This window comes from Perissodus microlepis, chromosome 16 (assembly GCF_051167445.1).
Source record: "Perissodus microlepis isolate ML-2025 ecotype Zambia chromosome 16, ASM5116744v1, whole genome shotgun sequence".
In the NCBI taxonomy this organism is placed as follows: Eukaryota; Metazoa; Chordata; class Actinopteri; order Cichliformes; family Cichlidae; genus Perissodus; species Perissodus microlepis.
Window position 1 is genome coordinate 16,190,203 of NC_140476.1, and position 18,061 is coordinate 16,208,263.

The 18,061-nt window shown below is 39.2% G+C and overlaps 1 protein-coding gene across 3 annotated transcripts; it reads right to left on the reverse strand.

The window, feature by feature from the left end:
* Positions 1-53: 53 nt before the first annotated feature.
* On the reverse strand, positions 54-16,655 carry gpr155a (G protein-coupled receptor 155a). Of its 3 annotated transcripts, XM_084907886.1 has the most exons (22): positions 16,390-16,655; positions 15,651-16,172; positions 14,634-15,033; positions 14,116-14,284; positions 13,864-14,019; positions 12,482-12,565; positions 12,201-12,321; positions 11,998-12,079; positions 11,653-11,743; positions 11,359-11,557; positions 10,563-10,652; positions 10,274-10,404; positions 9,592-9,687; positions 9,438-9,502; positions 6,788-6,922; positions 6,482-6,545; positions 4,211-4,409; positions 3,020-3,150; positions 2,438-2,533; positions 2,284-2,348; positions 1,972-2,106; positions 54-1,445 (listed from the first exon to the last, which is right to left on the reverse strand). In XM_084907886.1, exons 2-22 carry the CDS (start codon positions 16,111-16,113, stop codon positions 1,250-1,252), a joined length of 3,168 nt encoding a protein of 1,055 aa, XP_084764012.1. In that variant the 5' UTR covers positions 16,114-16,172; positions 16,390-16,655; the 3' UTR covers positions 54-1,249. The 3 variants fall into 3 exon arrangements, with proteins under 3 accessions (XP_084764012.1, XP_084764013.1, XP_084764014.1); XM_084907887.1 differs by lacking the exons at positions 54-1,445; positions 1,972-2,106; positions 2,284-2,348 and having other exon boundaries at positions 2,437-2,533; positions 4,305-4,409; positions 16,390-16,653; XM_084907888.1 differs by lacking the exons at positions 54-1,445; positions 1,972-2,106; positions 2,284-2,348; ... (1 more) ...; positions 3,020-3,150; positions 4,211-4,409 and having other exon boundaries at positions 4,574-6,545; positions 16,390-16,652.
* Between the last annotated feature and the right edge of the window lie 1,406 nt (positions 16,656-18,061).

Consider the following 18,061-nt stretch of genomic DNA (forward strand, 5'->3'; position numbering starts at 1 on the left):
GAAATGAATTGCATGCATTTTATTAAAATTTGGTTTAATAAAACAAAATTTTGCCACAGAAATGCGCCTTATATATTTTGTTACCTTGAGAGAAAAGAAGATCTGCAGCTGTTCCTAAAAGTGTTTTCCCATCACGCTCAGAAGATATACATTTTCATTGTATATTGCTACCACATTATGTTTCAATATGATGACTGAAACGTGACATTTTTTTAATTCAACTGGCCAGCAGTTGCTATGTTAACAATTATAGTTCTGGTTAAAACTTCATAAACAATATCCAGTGAAGGTTTCCAAAGAAATAACATCAAATAACATCATTTTTCCCCTTTATTCATTTGGTGAGTGGTTTTTAGTAAAAAACTAACAAAACATGTAAAAGTGTCTTAGTAGAAATTAGGATTGAAAAGGATTAAGTAGAGGAGCGACTTTTTGGACATACACCTCTGTGTGCTTCATCACTCACAGAATGGCATGAAACATAAAGTCAAATCTATGGTGTAAAAACAAAAACATTAAACTTTTGAAAGGTTCATTCCTTGAAATTTAGAATTCCCCTTTTATCCAGTGTGACACATACAGTATACACTGACACACTTTGAATACCAAGTCTCTGTTGTAAACATCCATCCATTTCAGGATGTGCCCACCTTTTCACCTTACACTAACAGGGATTTTCTTTAAGTTAAATGACTTGATGCATGCATGGTAAGGAAATCCCCAAAACTTGATTCTGTTCATCTGGACGTAGTGTTTTCAGTGGGAGAAACGTTTCGTCACTCATACAAATGACTTCTTCAGTGTCTGCTGACGGCAGGTTTCCCCAACATAAACAGTACATTTGCATAATGACTGAAGCTAGCAATGGCACCACTGGCAAACATGTGACAAACATGGCTGTGAGGTCAGTTTCTTGATAATGAGAATGAACTTTTTGGGATTTAGATTAAAATAATTTATTTATGGCTCGTGTTCAAGTTTTAGCATTGTAGCCGTGACTCAGTGTCTCAGAAATGAACTTGAAATGTTGGATGTAAAGACAACAAACATTTTGAATGAGAGTGTGCAGCACTTTGAACATTTCTCACATTGCCGACAGGGGTCCTCGTTGCTATCACTGTGCCATGATGGTGAATTTAGTAATAGTACGTTTAGTAATAGTAGTCTCTTGCTGTACAGGAATTTCCTGTTCGAACTGATTTAATTGTCTTTTAGGTTAAAAGAAACCTTTTTCTTTGATGCAAGCATCTTATGCCATGAAGCGATAATACAGCGGACTATCTTGAAAGCTGTATTCCTGCTTGATGTGCTGGAGCACACCACCCTCTTGTAATCGCATCCCATAGAGTACTGCCTCGCCACTGACCTGAGCCAAACCAACCTGCAGAAGCCACTCAACAAGTTCACAGCCAAGAAAACAGTCCACCATAGTCTTCTTTCCACACCTGAAAGTGAAAAAAAGAATTCACCCAAAGGATAGTTGTCTGTAAAAGGAGCCACAAGAAACAGAGGAGCAGACAGAACCCACACACGGAAAAATTACTGAATGAGAAATTATTTTGTTTTGATGATGTTGTGGTTTGTGAGTCACCGAGCATCAGCAAAGGTTTGCCTAGACATTAACAGGAGGTAGCACAAGCTGATCACCAATCGGAAGGGCGGTGATTCAATCCCTGCACGTAAAGGTAACCTTGGGCAAAATCCTGAACCCACTGTGTGTGCATGACAAAGTGCTTAGGAAATTTTAAAAAGCACTTGTATAATTGGGTGAATGTGGCTTCTTGTGTGCGTTGAGTGTCCATTAGAACCCAAACACAGAAAAATTACTGAATCAGGAATAATTTTGTTTTGAAAGTATTGTGGTTTGTGAGTCACCGAGCATCAGCAAAGGTTTGCCTAGACATTACTGGGAAACACATTTGTCATCAGTCTTTAACCAGAGCAGCAGTCAGTAAGACAATGTGCTCTCACCTTCTCTTTTTAACGATGTCATGAAAACACTGCTGCTTGTGGTATTTGGTGAACTGGGTGCAGGTCCTCCTGATCTCCTCAGATAAATCACTCTGTGGCTGCTCTTCTTGTTTTCCATACCACAGACTGTATAATCTAAAAACAAAACAAAGTTAAAACCCTGTGTAAAAACTCCTCAGAGTTCAGAGGAGAATGAACAGACTACTTTGAGGTGATAGAAAGGGAACAACCAAGATATGCAGAAAAACATCTTTGTATAAAAACTTTTGAATGTGCTTTATAATTTGGCAGTTTCATATAAAAGCCATTTACCTCTTCTTAACCGGCAGTAAAATCAAATGTTTGTCCAGCCCAAAAAGAGCAAAGGAGAGAAGTCCCTGTCAACAGGAAAAGATAAGCATGACTTTAGTGCTGTGGGTGTGAGTATACAGTCATGAATAGGTAACAGGATATTTCTAACACAAACCTGTCCATAGTTGACCACAGCACAAAAGAAGAGCAGCTCCAAGTAGAGTCTACCAGGATTGTGGTTAAAGAGCAGCCACACGCAGCTGGACAAATTCTGTGAAAACAGGATGTAAGAAGACCTTTGAACTAGAAATGGTAACTAATGCTGTTCACTGAACCAGCTTGTAGAACCAGCTGAGTGTGCATTCGTTAAAAGAAAAAGACATTTTTAAGTGTTTTCTATACATATGTTAATTTTTTTTTTTTCATAAATTCATCTTTTTTATCTGCGGGAATTCCAAGTATCTTTTTCCTGTAAGTTCTTATAAAACAAAAAAATCTACATGCCCCTAATACACTATTTTAAGATTTCTTCATTCAGTAATAAAAATATGTAACATTGAATGCAACAGTAAATATAGAGCCAGACACATGACTTTTCTAATGGGGTTTCTGAATGCGTTCCAGTGACAGGAGTTGGAAATTACACAGCTCAGCCATTTGTATCTGATTTGGTTTGAGATGCACTAAATATAATAATGCAGGCGGATGAAGGCTGACTTCATGTCACTGTAGAACTGAAAGGTGGTTGTTTACTCACAGCAAGCAGGCTGACAGTCAGAAGCAGACACATGAGCACATGACGGGCCACTTGTCTGTCTGCAACCTGTTGGAGCTCCTCCACTTGGACAAGGAGGCAGTCTGTGGACTCGCACCTGCTCTCACACTGACCTGAGGGGGGCAGCAGCAGAACACAAATAGATAAATACAAACCCTTGGAAAATACAAAAGCATGCAGGTCAGTGACAGTATATACTATACAATATTACACATATACTATGACTTTTACTGTGAAAATGTCTCAAGCATCCGTTTTTCAGGCTTTCAGAAGGTCTTTCAAACTTTTTCTTTGGACATCGGTTGCTTTTTCCACTCCTTTTTAAGTCCCTGTACCTGGCCATTTTCAGAGAAATCTTTTGTGACCTAACACTCTACTATGAATCGGTCAAACACAAAAAAGGCACCAAATGGAAGGAATGACCCAGAGTTGTGCCTATGCTTAAAAGACAACTTGGCAAAGAAGTAATTCTGAAGAAAGTTAAACACAGAGAAAAGGCAGAGGTACGTCAAATTATGCAACAGATAGAGGGGTACAACTGTGACAGTCTACAAACCATGTGTAAAACATGTTGGAGGTATCGGGTTTGGAGCTGCATTTCAGTCAGTGGTACAATGGATCTTGTAAAAACTGAATTACAAATGCTTGTGTTTCAATCAAATAATGGTGTCTTTTATTAAGCGGTTCCAATAGTTTCTCCTCATTACTTGCAGAACTGGTTTACATATATTAGAGTTTGTTGTTTACAGTGGAACTATGACCATGACTCTCGCATTTAGTCAAAACAAAAGCACTGCATGTAATCTGTTCTTTTCTCACATTCCTTTCTTTGCCTGTACAAGCGAGTAATTTTGTGGGTGATATGGAATTTTAACAAATCTGAAACTTACTGTCATTCCTCTGAGGAATGATTCTGTGTGCATGTATATATCGTCCTTTGGTAACTGAAGACCGTTTCTACTTTAACTGAAATTGTTTTTGATGGGAATGAGTTGAATGCCACAGACAAGTTGAACTGTGTTGAACTTAAGTGTAGATGACCTGTAGATAAGGTCTTTATTTAGTGCCTCAGATATTCAATATTTTCCATTAATATGACAACGTCCTAACTGTTGACGATTTCAGACTACTGAAGCCAGCAGTGTCTGTTAAAGGTTTCCTGACTGAATGCACCTTGATCTCTTGGTGGGGGGTCAGTCTCAAACAGGGTCTGGTTTTCAGGTTCATTTTCAATCAAAGGATCTTCTGGAGAGTCAAATGAGTTCACCTCTTCAGTTTGGACATTTTGGGCCCAGCTTCCTCTGCTGAGACACACAAGAGAGCCTCCTCCCAGGAATATGCTGAAGGCAACTACGAATGTGGTGCAGATTATCTGAAAGAAAGCATCCAAATTGTATACATTTCATACAACTGAGTAATATTCAAAACCATTGTTCATAAAATTGATCAGAGTGAAAAATTCATAAATGCCACATTATAAAATGCAGGTTTCAGTTTTCGCTCAATTGTTCAATAACAAATTCATGAATACACGAGTTAAGGTTTGGTAATAAACCTTTTATTTTATTAGCCAATGTGTGATGATACACATTATATTACAGTAACTTAGATATTTACATACATTCTATTAATATCAGAGTTAGAAAATTAATTAATTTGCTTGTTTACCTGAGAGAGGGGAAAAATAACTGCAGTATCTCCAACTTCTAAAACAAAACCCATTTTCAAGTGAAGACTTAGGTTTTCTTGCTAACGTTTACTTTTTTATGTGGTTACTGAAGTGGACAAACAAAAGCAAGTAAAAATGTTGATCGAACTGGACAGTTGCTGTTTGTTAAAGCTGTATGAATAATGTACATCACTGTCAAGACCTGTTCAAGTACAGGTTTCCAAAGCAACGATACCTTTGCTTCATGCGAAATTAATAATTAACTGGTGAAATGTGAGTCCTTTCCCTTTATTTATTTGGCAAAATAAAATATTCTTGATAAAAGTGAGGAAACACAAAGGTGTCCTAGTAGATCAATGACTGGATTAAGCAGAGGAGACTTTTTTTTCCCCCTCACATGCACTTTTTTTTTTTTTTAAATGAGAACACCTCTTTGTGCTTCATCACTCACAGAATGGCATAAAACATACAAATAAAGTGTCCCGCACTCCAAAACAAAACAAAACAAAAAAAGAAAAGAATCTACTTTTGAAAGCTTCTTCCCTTGAATCACAATCCCAGTGAAGTTCCAGTGTGACACATACAGTATACACCTACACACCTTAAAGAATACCTCTTCTCTGTAAACATCCATCACAATCTGAAGCCTGACCTGATTTTCCTGAAATGTGTTGCATTAAACAGTAGGCGAGTCACAGCTTTTTCACATAGTCAGGAATTATTCAGCTGCTTTTAAGTTGTATCTCCTTTTGATGTTGCCTCCAAACAATAGATTTGGATGAATAGGAATATATGTATGGCTCATGTTCAAGTTTTAGCAATGTGGCTTTGACACAGTGTCTCAGAAATAAACTTGACATGTTGGATATAGAGACTGAGGTGGTTATTATACACTTCTCCTTCCCTTTGAGACAAACTACACACAGCTGTATGTCTGTGAAGGTTCTCAGTCATCCAGGTCATCGTAGTCAAAGGAGCTTGCAAAGAAAAGCGTCTGGACTTCTTTAAGTTACTTGAAGACGTTTCACCTCTCATCCGAGAAGCTTCTTCAGTTCTAAGGTCAAATGGTGGAGAGTCCCAGATATAAACCTAGTGGGAGTATCCCCCCACAGAGGGACAAAAGGACCCCCTGATGATCCTCTAATCGCCTGAGCCAAGGTGTGAAACTGGGTGTGGGTCCCAATCAGCCAGAGTTTCGTGTGTTCATTGTGAAACACTCCCACTAGGTTTAGGTGGGCCCAGGTTTCACAATGAACACACCCGAAACTCTGGCTGATTGGGACCCACACCCAGTTTCACACCTTGGCTCAGGCGATTAGAGGATCATCAGGGGGTCCTTTTGTCCCTCTGTGGGGGGATACTCCCACTAGGTTTATATCTGGGACTCTCCACCATTTGACCTTAGAACTGAAGAAGCTTCTCGGATGAGAGGTGAAACGTCTTCAAGTAACTTAAAGAAGTCCAGACGCTTTTCTTTGCAAGCTCCTTTGACTACACACAGCTGCCTTTTTTTTTTTTTTTGCATTAAAGGAAACAGTACATCGAGTCTTTTGCTGTATAGGAATTTCCTGTTTTGACTGAAATTTCTTTTAGGCTTTAAAAAAAAAAAAAAAAAAAAGCAGCTCTTTTTTTAAGCAAGCATCTTATGCCATGAAGCGATAATACAGCGGACTATCTTGGAAGCTGTATTCCTGCTTGATGTGCTGGAGCACACCACCCTCTTGTAACCGTGTCCCGTAGAGTACTGCCTCGCCACGGTCCTGAGCTAAACCAACCTGCAGAAGCCACTCAACAAGTTCACAGCCAAGAAAACAGTCCACCATAGTCTTCTTTCCACACCTGAAAGTCAAAAGAAGAAATCACCCAAAGGATAGTTGTCTGTAAAAAAAGCCACAAGAAACAGAGGAGCAGACAGAACCCAAACACAGAAAAATTACTGAATCAGGAATAATTTTGTTTTGAAAGTATTGTGGTTTGTGAGTCACCGAGCATCAGCAAAGGTTTGCCTAGACATTACTGGGAAACGCATTTGTCATCAGTCTTCAACCAGAGCAGCGGTCAGTAAGGCAATATGCTCTCACCTTCTCTTTTTAACAATGTCATGAAAACACTGCTGCTTGTGGTATTTGGTGAACTGGGTGCAGGTCATCCTGATCTCCTCAGGTAAATCACTCTGTGGCTGCTCTTCTTGTTTTCCATACCACAGACTGTATAATCTAAACACAGAACAAAATTAAATCAGCACACACCGTAATATAATGTAAACATAGTCTATTGTACATTTGCTATATTCAATATACACTCACTGGCTGCTTTGTTAGGTACACCTGTTCAACTGCTCATTAACCCAAATGTCTAATCAGCCAATCACATGGCTGTAGCCTAGTGCATTTAGGCACGTAGACATGGTCAAGACAACAAGCTGAAGTTCAAACTGAACATCAGAATGGGGAAAGAAAGGTGATTTAAGTGAATTTGAACGTGGCATGTTTGTTGGTGACAGACAGACTGGTCTGAGTATTTCAGAAACTGCTGACCTACAGGCCAATCTCCAACCTTCTTTTCATATCAAAAATCCTTGAAAGAGTAGTTGTCAAACAGCTAACAGATCATCTGCAGAGGAATGGCTTATTTGAAGAGTTTCAGTCAGGTTTCAGAGCTCATCACAGCACAGAAACAGCTTTAGTGAAGGTTACAAATGATCTTCTTATGGCCTCTGACAGTGGACTCATCTCTGTGCTTGTCCTGCTAGACCTCAGTGCAGCGTTCGATACTGTCGACCATAATATCCTATTAGAGCGATTAGAACATGCTGTAGGTATTACAGGTACTGTGCTGCAGTGGTTTGTATCATATCTATCTAATAGACTCCAATTTGTACATGTAAATGGAGAGTCCTCTTCACACACTGAGGTTAATTATGGAGTTCCACAGGGTTCAGTGCTAGGACCAATTCTGTTTACATTATACATGCTTCCCCTAGGCAGCATCATTAGAAGACATAGCATACATTTTCACTGCTATGCAGATGACACCCAACTCTATCTGTCCATGAAGCCAGATAACACACACCAATTAGTTAAACTGCAGGAATGTCTTAAAGACATAAAGACCTGGATGGCCGCTAACTTTCTGCTTCTTAATTCAGATAAAACTGGAGGTTATTTTACTCGGCCCTGAAAATCTTAGAAATATGGTATCTAACCAGATTCTTACTCTGGATGGCATTACCTTGGCCTCCAGTAACGCTGTGAGGAACCTTGGAGTCATTTTTGACCAAGACATGTCCTTCAACGCACATATTAAACAAATATGTAAGACTGCTTTCTTCCATTTGCCCAACATCTCTAAAATTAGAAATATCCTGTCTCAGAGTGACGCTGAAAAACTAGTTCATGCATTTATTACTTCCAGGCTGGACTACTGCAATTCATTATTATCAGGATGTCCAAAAAACTCCCTGAAAAGCCTTCAGTTAATCCAAAATGCTGCAGCAAGAGTCCTGACAGGGACTAGAAAGAGAGAGCAGATTTCTCCTGTATTGACTTCCCTTCATTGGCTTCCTGTTAAATCCAGAATTGAATTTAAAATCCTGCTCCTCACATACAAGGTCTTAAATAATCAGGCCCCATCTTATCTTAAGGACCTTGTAGTACCATATCACCCTATTAGAGCACTTCGCTCTCACACTGCAGGCTTACTTGTTGTTCCTAGAGTATTTAAAAGTAGAATGGGAGGCAGAGCCTTCAGTTTTCAGGCCCTTCTTCTGTGGAACCAGCTTCCAGTTTGGATTCGGGAGACAGAAACTATCTCTACTGTACAATATAAAGCGCCTTGAGGCAACTGTTGTTGTGATTTGGTGCTATATAAATAAAATTGAATTGAATTGAACAATCATCTTTAAGGTCCAAATGGTCTTTAAAAATATCCAGTAAGCAGCAGTTCTCTGGGTAATAATGTCTTGCTGATGTCAAAGGTCAGAGGAGAATGGCTAAACGGATTCAAGCTCATAGGAAGGCAAAAGTTACTCAAATAACCACTCACAACCACCAAGATTTGTGAGAAAGCATCACTGAATGCCCAACACATTGAACCCTGAAGCAGACAGGCACCAATCTTGTCAGCTAAGAACAGGAAACTGAGGCTACAATAAACACCAACTCACCAAAATTGGACAATTGCGAGTTATTTGCTGCCACATTCAGATGGCAGAGTCAGAATTAGACATAACCACCACGAAAGTATGAGTCAATCCCGCTTTGTATCAAAGGTGTACGGTGGTGCTGAAGTAATAGTGTGGGGGATATTTTTTGTCTTTCGGCTCCTTACTACCAACTGAACATTGTCGCTGAACCTGGTGGAATGGGAGATTTGCGTCATGGACGTACAGCCGACAAATCTGCAGCAACGGAGTGACGCTATTATTTCAGTTTGGATGAAATCTCTGAGGAATTTTTCCAGCACCTTGTTAAATCTATGCTATGAAAAATTAAGGCAGTTCTGAGGACAAAAATGAATCCAACCTAGTAAGGTGTAACTAATAAAGTGGCCAGTGAGCATATAAACCAGCAGGTAAATTTGATTTACCTGCATAAGACTGAAAGCAGTTCTGATGGGAAAAATAAAGTCCAACTTTTACTAGTAAGGTGTACCTAATGAAGTGGCCAGTAAGTGTCTAAAAATGTCTGAATGTGCTTTATAATTTGGCAGTTTCATATAAAAGCCTTTTACCTCTTTTTAAACGGCAGTAAAATCAAATGTTTGTCCAGCCCAAAAAGAGCAAAGGAGAGAAGCCCCTGTCAACAGGAAAAGATAAGCATGACTTTAGTGCTGTGGGTGTGAGTATACAGTCATGAATAGGTAACAGGATATTTCTAACACAAACCTGTCCATAGTTGACCACAGCACAAAAGAAGAGCAGCTCCAAGTAGAGTCTACCAGGATTGTGGTTAAAGAGCAGCCACACGCAGCTGGACAAATTCTGTGAAAACAGGATGTAAGAAGACCTTTGAACTAGAAATGGTAACTAATGCTGTTCACTGAACCAGCTTGTAGAACCAGCTGAGTGGGCCTTCATTAAAACAAAAAGAGTCCCTCCCTCGTATGCCTGCAGTGAATAAGTGAGATCAAATTATAGATTTTAAAACTGGCTTCAGCAATAAGGAAAAGCTTTTAATTTAAGCCCAGAATCAGTAATTTCTCATAATATACGAAAAGGAACTACATCGCAGCTGACACATGAAAGTATACCAAAGCATCTACTAGCAATACCTAGTATCTTTTTCTTGTACTTTCAGTTTTTTAATCTAGATGCCCCTAATACACTATTTTAAGATTTCTTCGTACAGTAATAAAAATATATAAAATTCAATGTAACAGTAAATATAGAGCCAGACGCATGACTTTTCTAATGGGGTCTCTGAATGTGTTCCAGTGACAGGAGTTGGAAATTACACAGCTCAGCCATTTGTATCTGATTTGGTTTGAGATGCACTAAATATAATAATGCAGGCGGATGAAGGCTGACTTCATGTCACTGTAGAACTGAAAGGTGGTTGTTTACTCACAGCAAGCAGGCTGACAGTCAGAAGCAGACACATGAGCACATGACGGGCCACTTGTCTGTCTGCAACCTGTTGGAGCTCCTCCACTTGGACAAGGAGGCAGTTTGTGGACTCGCACCTGCTCTCACACTGACCTGAGGGGGGCAGCGAAACAAATAAGGAAATAATTAAACCTGATAAATTACAAGAATATTCAGTTTGATGCTCATATACTATAAAATGAACTAAATCCTACTGCTTTTTGAAGTGTCACAATAAAAACACTAATGTCAGTTTCTTATCAGTGCAGTACCTGCTTGTGTGGTTGGTGTGCTGCTCATATCTGCACTGATGATCATGTCAGGCAGGGGTTGGGTTGGTGCACAGTCACATATGAGGCATGCTGATAAAGTAAAAAGAAATATTTGGAAGCAATTCTCAGCTTATCTCATTTTACACAGGATGCAGATTTTCAATAAAATACATGTTCCAGGAAAGTAAGTAAAGTACTTTCACTGACTATGAATAATGCATATGAAAATACAGCCCCCCCAAAATACTAGTGACAAATATTTTTGCTGATACAACACAAGTACTTACAACACAAGATAATAAACTCTTGTATTGAATCATTCAAACAGTTTCTCTTCACTACTTGCAGAACTGGTTTGCAAGTTTGCAATAATGTGTCTTGCTTACTGGAACTATGACCATGAATCAGTTGTAGTATGTAGCAAAACAAAAGCACTGCATCTAACTTGTTCCTTTCTGACACTCCTTTCTCAGCATTAACCAGCTTCCTTGCTGTGGAGAATTGTGTCTTCAGTATGTCCTTGGGGAAAAAAGATTTTTTTTGTGTGTGTACTTTGTTTTTTGGTAACTGCAGAGACTTTGTCTACGTGATTAACTGAAACCTTATCTGAGAGGAAGGGTTTGCACTGTGCGGCAGTATACTGTAGAAAACTAGTAGATAAGGGTTAATTTGAACTTTGGATTTCCAGTCCAACTTGGCTGTAAACAACTGACATCTCTATGTGCATGCTCAAGTCTTGATCAGCAGATTTAAATTATAACATCTCGCTTCAGACATCTGGCAAACCAGAACGCACCTTGATCTCTTGGTGGGGGGTCAGTCTCAAACAGGGTCTGGTTTTCGGGTTCATTTTCAATCAAAGGATCTTCTGGAGAGTCAAATGAGTTCACCTCTTCAGTTTGGACATTTTGGGCCCAGCTTCCTCTGCTGAGACACACAAAAGAACCTCCTCCCAGGAATATGCTGAAGGCAACTACGAATGTGGTGCAGATTATCTGAAAGAAAACATCCAAATTGTATACAGGTTTTATTTCATTATCTGTAATTTCATGGCAGAAAACAGGAAAATGACTTCCCCTGGTATTATTACCTGTGCTCTACCATAGAAGAAAGCTGCATCAATGACTCCAAACATTCTTTCCCCACAAATGAGCAAAACTGCAGTTATTAAAGCTGGAATCCTGCAACCATAGATACAACAAATTCAGTCACAGTATTAAAATATAAAAACCAGGTCAATGGGATTACCCTGAACAACGTGCATGACACTTGGTTGCAGATATACATTTTTTTACCATTTAATTTTAAGTGAGGTGGTATCATGCAAAATCACATTATATTATATTTATTTAGTTCATTTACATTGTTGATTGCATCATGAATGTCAGTCTAAACCAAAGTGACGTGTTTTCCACTCTGTGCACATTCCTCTTACCCCCAGCCCGCAATGACCAACATGCCCGGTGAAACTTTCAGATCCTCAGACTTCAAGAGCACAAGTGAGAGTGCCATCAAACCTTAAAACAACAAAACATCAATTTCAAAATTTGTAGTCACACTACAGATACATCTCACCAGTATGAACCAACATGAATTAGTTCAATGTAGGTTTACTGTGGTAGATGGTAGTGTGCGTACCTGGCCATATAAAAGTGCTGTAGAGTGAGGTACATAATAAGGTGAAAGTCAGGACCTGACCAATGAAGTTATCTTCCTTCACTACGAAGTTCCACAAGATCATCCCAATGCAAGTCAGGACCTACAGAGAACAAAATAACAAATACAGGCACTTAGTCATTTTTGAATGCCCACAGGTGAGTTCCTTCATATAGATATGATTTATATGATTTACTTAATCATTAGACATATTAGACATTAATGGTGCTATTAGCTTTTCATGAATGCAATACCATGCTTACCTGTGCAAAGAAAAGGTTAACTGTAAACAAGTGAGGCAGCCTTTTGAATTTTTTACTTAAAAACATGACGACAATAGTCCACACCTGTGAGAGAAAACATGGATTGTAAATTATCTATTATTGCAAAAACAAAGACTTTACCAGAAATAGTACACTAGTGGTGACTGGTTGTTCATTTTCTGAAGAAAGTAAACGGGAAATTACTGAGAACTATGAAACACATGACTAAACAACAAGCACTCTGAGGGAGCAAACTTCCATCAAGACAGTTTATTCTCTGGGCAGTATCTACTTTTAAGCAGATAGTATTATATCCCAAATAAAAACATTTTTGTGAGAGTAAGTAATAGATACTAGGGAGTAGGTAATTTATAACCTGAGCTTATTATGTAACATTATACAAGAGTATATTTCTAACTTAATAGGCAGCGCATTCTCTTTTCTTTAAAGATACAAAGGTTTTATCTTTAAAACTTTTCTTTCAATGTGAAAAAAGGCAGATGCCAAGTAAAAAGTGAGATCAGAGGTCTAATGTGAAATTTGGATGCAAACTATAATTTGACATTTAGAATTCACATATACCAGTATCATTTCCTGTTGCCAATACAAACAAAGGCAGCAGATTTGTAGGCATACTTTTAAAGATAAAGGGCATTTTTTGAAAGTTTGACCTTGGATAAGTGATCAAAGGTCCAAGATAACATGGCATTTAGAATCCCCATATGCCAATATGTAGTCAGTACAACATATTGGCATATAGGGGTTAAGGAGCAGAGATGAATATATGGGTTACACGAAAAACTTCCAAATCTTCAAATGATTGTTCCATACAAATATGGCACACTTTGACCATGTGACCCCACTTTACACTCCTACAACACTTCCAAAAATGGAATCTCCTTGGTGGATGTTAAAAAAAACAAAACAGAAACATTGAACGGAAACAATAAAAAAGAAAACAATGTTGTTTAATCATTGCAAAAAGATAATCGTGGCAACAAGTTTCAAGTTCCTTAAAAGATATATCAACAGGCAAAGAATGAGGAAGTAAGTCTGCAAGTCACTAAAACATCTGTCTACTTGCATATCCTGTTAGTGGCAGAGACTTTTAAGGTTTGTTTGCAAATGTGGTTTAAACATCTACAGATCTCTGCATCTCTAATTTACTTCTCCTGAATGGTCGAACATCAGAGCAGATAAACAGGAGATGAGTATTAATAAAGCTGACCTTAAAAAGAAAATACAGTCAGTGAGCGCCCTGTGTGTTATTAAGTGGAGGCAACTCTGAGTTCACTATGACCTTAGTTCAAATCCACTGAGATACATTTAAACAGTGATCAGCTGATAAAGAATAGATGATTAGTCAACTAGCTGTGACTCACCAGTGCAACTAAGCTCACGATGCTTATGTTGAAACTGACGTTCTGCAGTGAATTCATTAAACGCTGAGGATCCGTCCAACGGATCGTGAGTAACCAGGCAGAAACATACATTATTGGAGCTGAGAGGAAAGTGCTGATCACCATCCCAGCAGTTACCTGTCAGGAATCAGAACAAAGAAAGCATGCACAGTGAGTTAGAGAGAGAAAGCATAAGGTAGATGGTATGTTGGCAGGAAGCTGTAAAGAACTCACAACTTCTAGCTCTGCGTTATAATAAACGGCATAGATGGCCACACTCGGTGCAGTGGGAAACACTCCATAAAGAAAGGCGTAATCAGAGAGGCTGGAGTGGTTCAAATCGCTGGTGTTGCGTTTGTCCAACAGATCCACCATGTCCTTACAAATCAGGGGCATTAGTAACCTGAAAGCCAAATCAAGTCATGTACCATTACCTGAAGCTTTATTTAACACTGATGTGAAATGCAGTGTAACTATACAAACTTTACATGCACTGACTAGCATGCTGTGCCTGAGACTACTTAATATGTCATCTATTTGATAACAGCTTTTGGTCAGAGAAAGGTCTGACTCATCTAAAGCATCAGCACAAAACAACATGGTGGGAGCACTTTGAAAAGCCTGAACATGCTGACTCTCTCTAAACTTCCATAGTACACCTCATAAAAATAAGACAAGGTTGTCTGATAACACTAATATCGCCCTCTTCTAGAAAATCAAGTGCAATAAAAATCTAAATTACTTCCACTCACAGTTTTGCTGTAGTAAGTAATATCAGTGTCACCACTGTAGATTTGGTTAATTTCCCCAACTGGCCCACCATGGACAGGCCCAGGTAGAACAGAGCTGCTCCCCCGAAAGAGTTAGCCAAGCCATCCACAAACTGAGCCATGAAGACAGGAACGGTTTGGTGCAGCACAAAGTGGGCAATGATGCCAATAACAACCATAAATACTATGGGGTTCTTTATGACCTGTAAAACTACAACTCCCACAATCACTACTTTGCTCTGTTGATGGTTCCCATGATCCTTCCACTTCTGGATCTCACAGAGGGCAAAGCCGATGGGATTGAGAAACATCAGGGACACAGGTGCCACCAGGTAGATATACTGGAGGTACTCTGGATATGTACTCTGGTACAGGGCTTCAACTGTGGATGAAGATAAAGCAAAAAAAAAAAATGATGAAGAAATGTGTAAAAGGTTTAAAACAAAACCGAGCTGGATACCTACAAAATGTTATACAGTAGTTTGTAGTAAAATAAAGAAATGTGAGTGTGCCTGCATCATGAACAGGTGATCATAACTCCTATCACTGCAATAGCTTGATTCTATTTCTGACTTTAAGCATAAAGCAGAAGATCAGGCTTAATCTGAAACATCCCAGAAGGAAGACAGTGGATGGAAGTGCTGAAGTGAGTGCAAAACAAAAAGCATCTCTGGCCACGTAAACATTATATAATTAAATATTAAAGATATATAGTTAATGCTAGTCAGTTAATTTGAACTTAAATTGACTTTTTCAACTGGGTGTAGTTTTGGTTCACATTATGTCTACCAATCTATTTATTTATTTATGGATGAACTTGATGTGAATAAAAGAAAAGCCGCAAAAGCAGTGATATTATAATCTGTTTGCTAACAAATAATAAAATCCTGGGGAACTGAACTCTGAGTATGGTGGATGGGCAAACAATGGGACAGCATGTTTACACGTCACAGCTCTGAATGACAAGCTTTGTGTTTGCTGGGATTAAAAGTTACTTACCTATAGGATATCCCAAAGCAAAATCATTGCTTTGGGTAGCAAAAATTGAGAAGAGCCCAGCCTTACTGTAGCGACTGACGGGGCTGGCTACTATCAATGTGAGGATGCAGACAAGGAAGAACACGCACACTTTGGCGATGAGGATGCTCCAGAGAAATGGCCAGATGACATTACCAAAGTCCAGCAGCACCATGTTCTTGAACAGCAGTGCTGGGAGAGCAAACTTGGAAACAAAACTCCCCAATCCTTTGGCCTGGGTGGAGGTGATAATGTTTGCCCTCCCTGCGATGTACCCGCACAAAATTATCCCAAAGCACTCCAGGAGAGCCGGGAAGAGCCTGTCGATGGACATGCTGGAGGAGAGGGCAGAGGAGTCCAGCTCCTCAGATGAAAAGTTGAAGCTGCGGCTTCTTTCCGGTGCCTCCATCATTATGTTGACCCTCCCTCTGCCGCCAGCTGTCATGTCTGGTTTGCGGTAACGTTAATCCCCTCCTCCTCCTCACCGGTCGGCACTGTCAGTCACTAGAGACACCGAGGAAAACTTTCACTTATAACCTTTAAAATCACTGGTTCAGCTGTAATCTCATTACACACGTAGAGCTAACTACGTCAGTTAACCGAAATAATATCGTATATTAACAAGACTGCTTTTAGAGAGGTTTTAACGTTGTTTACACATAGTTAAAAAGCACTACAACCGATATAACTTGTATATATCTTTTTAATAATGCAGTCTCACCTGTCTGACAGCGGTTGAGCACCCATGCGCTAGTCATATTTAGGTAGCCGTCAGAGTTAGCCAGCGAGCTAACGTGAAGCTGGAGGCAGATACTAATCAGAGCTTCTTACGGATCCAAACTTCGCCTTCCACCTTTACTAACTTCTTAAAAATAACTTGGCACTAGCGCTCTTCTTACTGTTACGTGACCGCGTTGCTTAATATCCAACCCACAAGTTTCATTAGCCATGATTTGTCAACACATCTCAACCAATCACTTTTCAAGATAGTGAAAAGAGGCGTGGCGTAGCGCCTTCTTTCTATCCTTTTCGAAAACAACGTAAATACGTATCAGAGACGAAAGATGGCATAACTATGACCACTTATTTCCGCAGTGCTGACAGACAGGCTTGAAGGGTGCATTTTAACCCAAACATAAACTTAGTAAAAGTTTAGTTTACCAGACGCCTATCAAAATTTAAACTGCTTTAAAAATTTAAAGTCTGGAAAGCCCCTGTACGGGGAAATTCAACCGCCACCTCACAACAGCCAAGTATGTTAGAGTATAGTCTACAAGTCACATGACCAATCATCGCTACGAAAGACTGAAGACTGTCTTAAATGACTAAAAAGCATTTACATGCTAATTTTCAATTAAGCAAAAGTTTTGTGAAAAGGGTGTATCTACATGTTATGCCAAATTATAGTTTTAAAAAGGCTTTAATCTAAAAATGACGAGAACCACAGTTATCATCATAAAAATGATGACAGTGATGGAAAATGTTAACATTCAGCCCTTCTCACGTGCTGAATAGAAGGATCCTGTTTTGTCTCCATATAATCTTTTAATACAAGATATACTTAACTGTACGAGTTATCTTTTGCATGAAATGTTCTGTCTTCTGTGATCATAAATCTTTCTGTGTTTTTTGTTATTCTTGGTCAAGAGCCATGCAGACTGTTGTTGCAGTTGCATGTTAGTCAGAATGGTGAGTGTAGTTCAAGCTGTCAGGAAGGCAGATATAACTAAAACTATCCCTTGTAACAACCAAGGTATGTAGAAAAGCGTCTCTGAATGCACAATACATTGAACCCTGAACCAGATGAGAGCCATTCCTGTCAGCTAAAACACTGAAAAACATGCAGGTGAAAAATCTGCACCAACTGTGTGACGTTGTCATGTCAACATGAACCAGAATCACTTAGGATTATTTCCAGCACCTTGCTGTGGACCCAGTACTAGCAAATTGTAAAGCAAGGAACAGGGGAGAACAACATCTCTAGTATTACATTCAAATGAGCACAAAGCATGGCAGTATCATTTATCTGGGATGTGGGAGTATATCAGGGAAATTAAAATGTTGATATACTCTCCCAAGTATCTTAACTGTGGCGTGCACATTTTATACAACCTATAAAACCCAGAAATACCACAAATTTAGTCTCCTGTGTGCCCACAGAGTTAAGTAAAAAAGTTAGCTGATGCCTGTGTCACATGCACCTGTCAAATAACTGCTGTGAACTGAGGAGCCAAGAGCTAAGTAAGCATGTAAAAGCACATTACAAGTAAAAGTGGGCAGGTACAGAATCTGCATTAATATTTGAATTTCAAATAGAGAGCCAACATAAGGTGTACAGTGTAAAAAGTGACGTGGGAAACAAAAGGCAGAAGTGCTTCAGAAAAATAAGTCTG